This window comes from Prosopis cineraria, unplaced genomic scaffold (assembly GCF_029017545.1).
Source record: "Prosopis cineraria cultivar Desert tree isolate PC_DT_omini unplaced genomic scaffold, ASM2901754v1 PC3, whole genome shotgun sequence".
Taxonomy (NCBI): Eukaryota; Viridiplantae; Streptophyta; class Magnoliopsida; order Fabales; family Fabaceae; genus Prosopis; species Prosopis cineraria.
The window spans coordinates 36152167-36160648 of NW_026555334.1; the positions used below are offsets into that span (position 1 = coordinate 36152167).

General features: G+C 33.6%; 1 protein-coding gene across 6 annotated transcripts; it reads left to right on the forward strand.

Annotated features, from left to right (window-relative positions):
* Positions 1–3269: 3269 nt before the first annotated feature.
* On the forward strand, positions 3270–6972 carry LOC129306710 (nudix hydrolase 12, mitochondrial-like). Of its 6 annotated transcripts, none has more exons than XM_054947426.1 (7): positions 3283–3555; positions 3667–3759; positions 4329–4992; positions 5081–5195; positions 5312–5395; positions 6091–6240; positions 6427–6972. In XM_054947426.1, the coding sequence occupies exons 4-7, from the start codon at positions 5154–5156 to the stop codon at positions 6622–6624; spliced, it is 474 nt and encodes a 157-aa protein (XP_054803401.1). In that variant the 5' UTR covers positions 3283–3555; positions 3667–3759; positions 4329–4992; positions 5081–5153; the 3' UTR covers positions 6625–6972. The 6 variants fall into 6 exon arrangements, with proteins under 6 accessions (XP_054803398.1, XP_054803397.1, XP_054803401.1 ...); XM_054947427.1 differs by having other exon boundaries at positions 4329–4520; XM_054947428.1 differs by having other exon boundaries at positions 4329–4476.
* Positions 6973–8482: the final 1510 nt, after the last annotated feature.

An 8482-nucleotide genomic window follows, 5' to 3' on the forward strand; every position in this document is an offset into this window, starting at 1 on the left:
TTTTGATCATATATTCCATCCGGTTCTTTGATAAGATACTAATTATATTTTTTTGATATTATATTTATTTAAATGCATTAACTATACATGGAAAAATATAATACAAAATTAAAATTTTTTTATTTAAATAAAAATAGAATTAAAAGTTTATTTTATTTTCAGATAAAATTAATGACTTAACTTTTTTTTTTAAAATTCTAATGGTGCAGTGAGGTAGTTGAATTTAATTTGTTTTATAATAGAGATCGAATGAAATATAGTTAATTCCCAAATCTCTCATGTTGAAACCTAATTAGCTACAATTTCTAATTTTATGAAATTTAAATCCATGCCAACTTCACCTATCTTTTTCCACCTTAAAATAATAATTTTAATTATCATTGTAAAGCGGTACCGGAACTTATTTATGTCAAATTTATAATTGTAATTGATCCGAAACTACAAATTGATTTGCAAGCCCAAAATGAAACCCTACAATTTGATTAATTCAGGATTATTGAATTGTTAGTAGCATATTCTTAGTCAAACCATAAACAACCTCAATTAACGTTGTTCAATTTAATCATTACAATTTTAAAGATGATCTAATTAAGTTGATCAAAGCATCAACTTTTTTATTAACATTATTGTCTAGTTACCTAATTAAAAAAAAAACTATTTGTCCACGCAGGTCAAGTCAATGAAGAACAATAACTTTTTTTGTTTTGGTAAACGAAAAAACTGTAACTTACTGTTACAATTTATGAATAAGCATTTTTCCTTGCATGAATGTTACAAAATTTATTATTCCCTCAGTTTGGATAATAAGTAAATTACTTAATTAAACTAAAAAGATCCGACATAGTTGACACATTGTTAAACTCTCAAGCAAGTTATCAAGGATTCTTGGTTGAAAAAGGTAAAACCTACACACACCTCAACATAATGTTTCATAAAAGCTCCAATTAATGGACAAATTTATAAATATTTAATATATATATATATATATATCATACGCAAATTAAGGTAAAAGAATTTATTGTTTTTTAATTTCCTGAAATATATTAATTTGGAGTCCCATTTTATTTCAGAATTGCCATCTTTATATGACCTATATTAGAATGTTCGCTGAACTTTTTATGGGACACTCCGCTTATTTAAGGAAGGCGGAATAAATAAAAATTCATTGAATGGGATGTGAGTAGATAAAAGTTCCAAAATCTTCCAATCACAACACTGCGCTAAATGAAAACAAGTGCCATATTACACAAACACGCACACATTCATCCTCCCTACCCTAATTAACACATAAAAAATATTACCATATTAAAAAATGCCGTTAAGTGAGACAATTTCTTCGTTTATTCTAACTTTGCTGGAAGAAATCAATTTGTCTACCAAAATGTCCCAAAAAAAAAAAAAACAAATTTCCCACCACCACACGTACAGGGACATGCCCACTTACTTTTGTTGATTTTGATGCGTGAACACTTAAGTTTCTAAAGTTAATAAATTCCATTGAGATAATTCAGTAGCTATTATTTTTCTCTGGCCTGCTGATTCGGTGATTGACGAATGACTGAGTTTTGGCTGACTTATAAACTTCAGAAATTAGGTGTGTTCTTAATCATTAGCAAACGAATCCTGATTATGAGCCCAGAAGCCATAGATAATAGGCAAAAACTGGGCAAGCATTTTTGGCAATGTTGGAGATGGTGATCAAGTTGAAAATATATCACTTGCAAGACCACTCCATAACCAGCACTAATAATGATTATTTAGAGGTGATTACGGAGAAGAGGGTCCTCCAGCTGCAACGAAACAATTGATAATTCACGCAAATCAAGTCTGTTAAAGAGTTTCTCATAATTAAGCATGTCAAAACTCATAAGTATTTTCTTAGTAGGTATAATCAAGGGAGAAGAGGGTGAAGATCAGAACCCAAACTTGCGAAAAAAGACATTCATGAAATTTGTAGATTCAATAATAACTGAACACTGGATGACAAGGGATAGGGGAAAAGCTTCGACAGAGAGCGAGGGAGAAGCTTCGATGATAGAGGACGAGGAGAGTGAGATTCGGAAAAGGTTCCTCGTCAGTCCTTCGTTGCAGTTTCCTGGTCACCAACATCTTCGTCCTTCTTTACGCGTTCTTGGTCACCGGCATCTTCGACTTCATCGTGTTATTCATTTTCGATCTTTGGTTTGATCCAAAGTGAATGGATATTTTAATTTAGTCCAATACAAATGTGTTCTCAAGAAAATATGATTTTCTGTGGGGTGATGGAATGGATTCATTTTCAAGGCATATCCTTGAGTATCATTTTTCAAGAAGGCAAACTCCTACCAACCAAATTAAGTAATTTTCTTTTTACCCGAAAAATAATAATAATAATAATAATAATAAAGAATCTTCTCTTTCCTCCCATTCCTTTTTCCGACCTTAAATTTCAACCAACCAAACGGAGCCTAACGTTATTAAATTAATTCTACTATCTTATAATGATGTATTAGTAATAACAGTAAGCGACACAGTACTTATTACCATGATGAGAACCGAGAGACCACACTCTAAATTTTAGATATTGAGAAATTTTATTTTATTTTTTTTTGGAATCAAAGAGACGTGCACTAATGTTCTGAAATTACAAGTAGAATTAAATCACAATCTCCAACTTATAAAAAAATTTGCATGCCATTAAATTACAACACATTGGCATGCAAATTTAGGTTGTGATCTATGCTTTTGTTAGTTAATAAATCCCAATTATTTACCAGAAAAAAAGAAAATAAATAAATTGTAACTTTTTTAATTTATTGCCTGATATCTGAAAAAATCTAGAAATATTACCATTTTTCATTTGGATTAATTTGGATCCCCGCTGTGTGACGCTACTTTACAAATGACAACTTTACAAGTATTTTAGGAATATTTCTGACATTTTTATTTAATGTAATTATATATTTTAAAATTTGAACTCAAGATTTTAATATAAACTAATTCAATTTTCTTAACCAGTCAAATCTAGCACCCTTGGATTGAAATTCTAGCTTTTCATGACCTGTTAATGAACACACAGGGCTTGGTATATCTCTAACCGTTTTCAGTTTATTCCTTGGAAATACAATATTGCATTACTGTTTGAGGCGCTTAAAAAAGTGGATATTCATGTAATTAAAAATATTGAGCAAACAGAGAGAGAATTAAAAAAATTTAAAGCCCATACACTCTGAAAGTTTTCTAGAATTTATGGTTACTTCATCATCTCTGTCTATATAAACATCCTCATGCCGTTGCTGTGTCTCGCTGTAATCTCTATCCTTCTCTTTCATTCTCATCCCAATCCTCATTCTTTGTTTCTTCTTTCTTCGATTCAATATTTCTGCGGCCGACAACAGACCAACTGCTACACAATCATTAATTTAGTTTATCCAAAATCGAGAACCTGGTCAAGCCAAGATATCGCCTTCTTTTCTCTTCTTTTCTTTTTGGTATCATGGAAGAGGTTCCGTTTCTGCTGAGTTTTCCCGTGCCTGTGAAAGCAACAGCTCTCTGAATCCTCAAAATCTGAACTCGGTACGACCCATATTTGCTGTGTCTGCACACTTTATATATATATATATATATATTCCGTAGCTCATCATAATTTTGATCTTAATTGTTGTTTGTTTCACACATATTGTTCAGGATTTGGGTGTTAGAACTTTTCATGTCGTTTGTTGTGGCCCGAACAGGGCGACACCGACAGCGTTACGAAGACAACTTTCGACTTGTGTCTGGGTAAGACTTTCTTCTTCATGCTTTAGCGCCGCGGATTCTCTCTTCCCCATAAATTTTTTCCCTTTCTTCTTTTGTCAGATACATTCTTATGATTCTGCTTTCTTTTTTCTTTTTGTTACCTTATATTTGTTACTCAGTCCTTCCCATTCATCTCTTCTCTTATCTTCTTCTCTTCCTTCTTTGTTTTTTTTGCCCCTGTTTGTCTCTTACAGCAGAATACAAGAGTAGATAACAATTTTTGTCATATTTAATTTGCATGATTGTCTTCTCCGCTTCATATTATAATATTTTTGTCTTTTTCATATGTTTACCTGTTCATTACAATCATGTTAGTTACAATTGTGGGCCTTATCATTGACTTAGCAAATATATTATACTTTAAATTCTGTAATTTTTTTTTCTTTGGGGTACAATTGTGTAATTGTGTAATATATTTTGGCTTTTTAATCTACTTTATAATTTTGGTTGAGATGGGATTGGTGGATTAGATCATACAGATACAATAGCTTGTTGTGAGAATTAACGATTAAGATCATTTTTTAAATAAAGCACTTAGTGCTCTGCTACAGGAAGCACTGAATTGCAGTCCAGTTCTTTAAGAGGATCATAAAATTCAAACTTTTTCAAGACTTAAGGATAATACGAAGCAGAGTAAGTAACTGGGGGATGTGATTACAAAATTCAAACATTTTCAAGACTCAGATAACATGAAGCAGAGTAAGTAACAGGGGGTGTCATACCTGTATATGGGACTATGGATTGTAAGTAATATTTCTTCCACGTCAATTTCTTCAAGTCGTTAAAATATTTTTAGTGATTGAATGTTAAATTCAACCAAACTGCTATTAGTAGCTGCTGGAAAAAAATTTCCCGAGCAAAACGCAAGATTTCCCTCTTTATCAGGCCTGATGGATAACATTTTTTTTTTTAACTTGAAAAATCTCGTTGATCCACGACAAGAGGACAAAAAGCGTGTACAGGATTTGTTGACGAAAGAACCAAGTGTTTTTTTTTTTTTTTTGGGACAAGGACGAAGTAAACCAAGCGTTGCCAAATTTTGACAAATTTCATTCCCCCTCCACGTTTCCTCATTTTACCATCCATAGAACTATTTGGGCAAGAAAATAGTCATTACATCATATGATCAGAATCAAGGTACACAATTTTGAACAATTCATAGAGCAAGGAGTTGGACCTCTCATCTCAAGTCTTGCATACCGTCATAACTTGGTGGTGAAGTTTCAAGGACCATCATTTGCATTTGATGATCTTATCAACCATATGGTTCATTCAATCGTTACCCATAGATTCCATACAACAGGTGTATTCCCTACAGATGGAGGAAGGACATCAATGATCAAAAGGGGCATACAGAGCACACAATAGAAGTTCTTATGGTTACTTCACCAAAACGTGATGATCTAGTATTTCCAAAGGTACCCCTTTTTTTTTGCCTTGGAAAATTTCTGAAGGTTTTTTTTTTTTACTGTTTGCACCATGTTCCGTTGTCCTCTCCTTCCTGATGCAAAGTTTCACTTTGTTCTCTTGGTAGGGAGGTTGGGAGGATGATGAGACTGTCCTAGAAGCTGCTTGTCGTGAAGCGTTAGAGGAAGCAGGGGTGAAAGGAATACCAAGGGTAGGTTCTTTTTCCTACTTGATCATCAAGTTATAGATTACAGTTCTGCATAAATTGTATGAGCATGATAATTAGGATGACAATATAACAGAGCAAGTATTTGTATCATAGATAAGACCCATCAACTTGCAAATTTGTCCTATAATAATCTAATGCTGAAATTTCAGTCAAATCCTGGAAGCAGGGCAGCCTTGAGCTCAAAAAGTAATGCAAAAACTAGCTGTGTAAACAGATCATCAGAACTAAGCTTTTTTGGCTGCAAGCTTCTTTTTAAGTGGTGTGACATGCATTACGCACTTCTACAGCAGTTCCATGCACGTGTCTCCACTTCGGTTTGAACTGATGGGAAAAATGTTGGCGTCGCCTGCTATACAATTGAAATGAAATATGGTATTGAACTTGTTCAAAAGTGGGTGTTTTGTATGCAAGTCACATTAGTCAACGCAACTGAATGTAAATTAAGAGCATGTTCCGAGCATCTCATTTTCTTGTAGTTGAAAATAAAGATGATTCTGCCATCTGAATGCAGTCTATTGAGATTGGTTATGATAGCTATGCAATCATTTCCAGTAATATGTTCATTTTGATGACAAACGAAGAACACCATTAGTACAAATGATATTCTTTCTATTTATATAAACCATCATATTTAACAAATATTCTGTAGCTATCAAGTTGGCTTTCTTCTTTTCCAGGAGAACCCCTTGGGAGTGTGGGAATTTAGAAGTAAAAGCAGTCAGGAATTGTGCAAACTGGAAGGAGGCTGCAGAGGATACATGTTTGCCTTGGAAGTGACTGAAGAACTCGAGACCTGGCCAGAGCAGAAAAAACGTGATCGGCAATGGGTAAATAATAATATCATGATTCCTGAATAAGTCTGTCATGCATGAAATTGATAAGTGCTTCAACCGCAAAATGTGACTAGTTGAATTTTCTGCGTTTATCATGGCATGCTTCAACTGTAATGGGGTTGTTTTAAACTCAAAGTTTTATGTGTTTGCCTCACCTGAAGTAAATAAACATCTTCACAGTTAAATGTAAGAGATGCATTTATTCTCTGCCGGTACGATTGGATGTGTCAGGCGCTAGAAGAGTTTGTGAAAGTTATTATGGCAGAGGACATAGAGCTTCAGAAGCAGGAAGAGAAAATCGATCTTCCTTTAATTCAAATACCAGATGTGTCAACTAACATCTCTTCCTTTAGCCCAAGTATCAGATGTGTCAACTAACATCTTTAAAATACCTTCTACTACAACTACTCTACATCTTAGTATGTCTGCTCAACTCAAACACCCGCCACTTGCTGCTAAGGATATCACAGCCATTCACGTTGGTTGTTGACTCTTCTTGTATGTACCCTTTTGCAGTAGGTTTCTGTAATGAATCCATGGTGTCCAGTAGCTCTAGCTCCTTTTAATTTGATCGCCAACAAGCTGTGAAGTGAAGGCTTGGTTTCACACATCTAGGCCATCCACTTCATTCTAGCTCCTTTTTCTTAATTTCTTTGTGTTGATGTAAAATATGTTGGTACAATCTCAACTTGAAATTTCAACTTAAGGTGACATTTGGCACATCGACATCATGGTTTTTCAAATATGTCATAATCAATTGGTAAATCATATCATGTTCTTAAAAAAAAAAAAACAATGTTTCCAAGTTTTATCGTTATCATATTTGTTGTCTCTAAATATCATGACACTAAAATACTTGAGAAATTAAATGGTTCACAAAGCAAACACCGCCTAAAATATTTTTGTTTCACCTTATCTTTCGGATAAACAGGCTAATAGAATGGCAATATTGGTGAAAATCTGGTCATGCCACGGGCCCTGACGATGCTGTCCGGTGACAGAAAAACCTTAAGATGTCACTTTGCTTGCAGATAGTAGTGACTAGTGAGTTTATGCTCAACAATTAGTTCTTTCATATTTTTTTTCTTGTTAATGACTGCTTTTTTATCCAATTCCTCTCTCTCTCTACATACATAGTACATACATACTTAATGAACAAGGTTTAATATAATGATTTTTTATATGATTTTCAAATAATAAATTTGTTATTACGAGGAAATTATTAATGAATAACATCAAAAGAATTAAAGCCAATGGAATCCACAGAACAATCACTTGATTCATTCTTATCATTGGGACGTGCTCATAATGGACAGCGGAAAGTTTTCTTTGGAATACCAAATTGTCAAGTTGCAAAGAAACGTCAATGTCACGAGACAAATGGGATCAGTGCCTTTCAGCGCCTAATTTTCTTTTCTTTTCCCAAAAAAAAAAAAAGAAAAGAAATATTGGTCTCCAGCCGAATAATAAAGAGGTTTAATTTCAATATTACCCGATTGAAATATTCCATGAACACCTGGACAATAGTAACTAGTGAAAGCGATGCTTGGTCGCTTTGCTTGTAGTTGTAGGCAGGTCCCTTCCCCTCGGGATGATAACTTCAAGATTCAGAATATCCACATTAAACAGCTTCACTTTCACATTTGAAAATACTGTCTTCCACTACATGCACTATTACATGGAATAAAATATAAGCCGTGACAGCGACAAAACTAACAACTTCACTTAAAAAGCTGTCTTTTATGGGAAGATTTAGATTTGCCAAATTGCAGAAATCCAATGAGCATGCACACATAGGTATTTAAAATACTTCCCTCGTCCCTTAATATAAGTCCTAATATTGAAAAACACACAAAAAAAGACTTGACTAGAAATTAATTTGCTTAAAAGAATTTGAGAAGTTTCGGAAATGGGGTTCTTCGATGATATAAATTTGAAGTTTTAAATTGATCAAAATTCCCTCACCAAATCCTCTCCTCTCTCCTCTCCAACACCCATTCAATCATGATTTTGACAGCTATTGATATCTTTGTCTTAATTTTCTTTGTTGCAACTTTGTTTTGACTCTAATTAGCAACTTTGCCTTAATATGGAAATGGTCTAATACTGGGATTCTGTGTCTTGCAATTTATCATGCCATGTTCTTTGTATTTCAACTTTTCGCATAAGCCATTGATGGAGACCACTACTTTTTTCTTTGTGTATGTGTTTATTTCAGAAATTTTGGTGGAAGCCA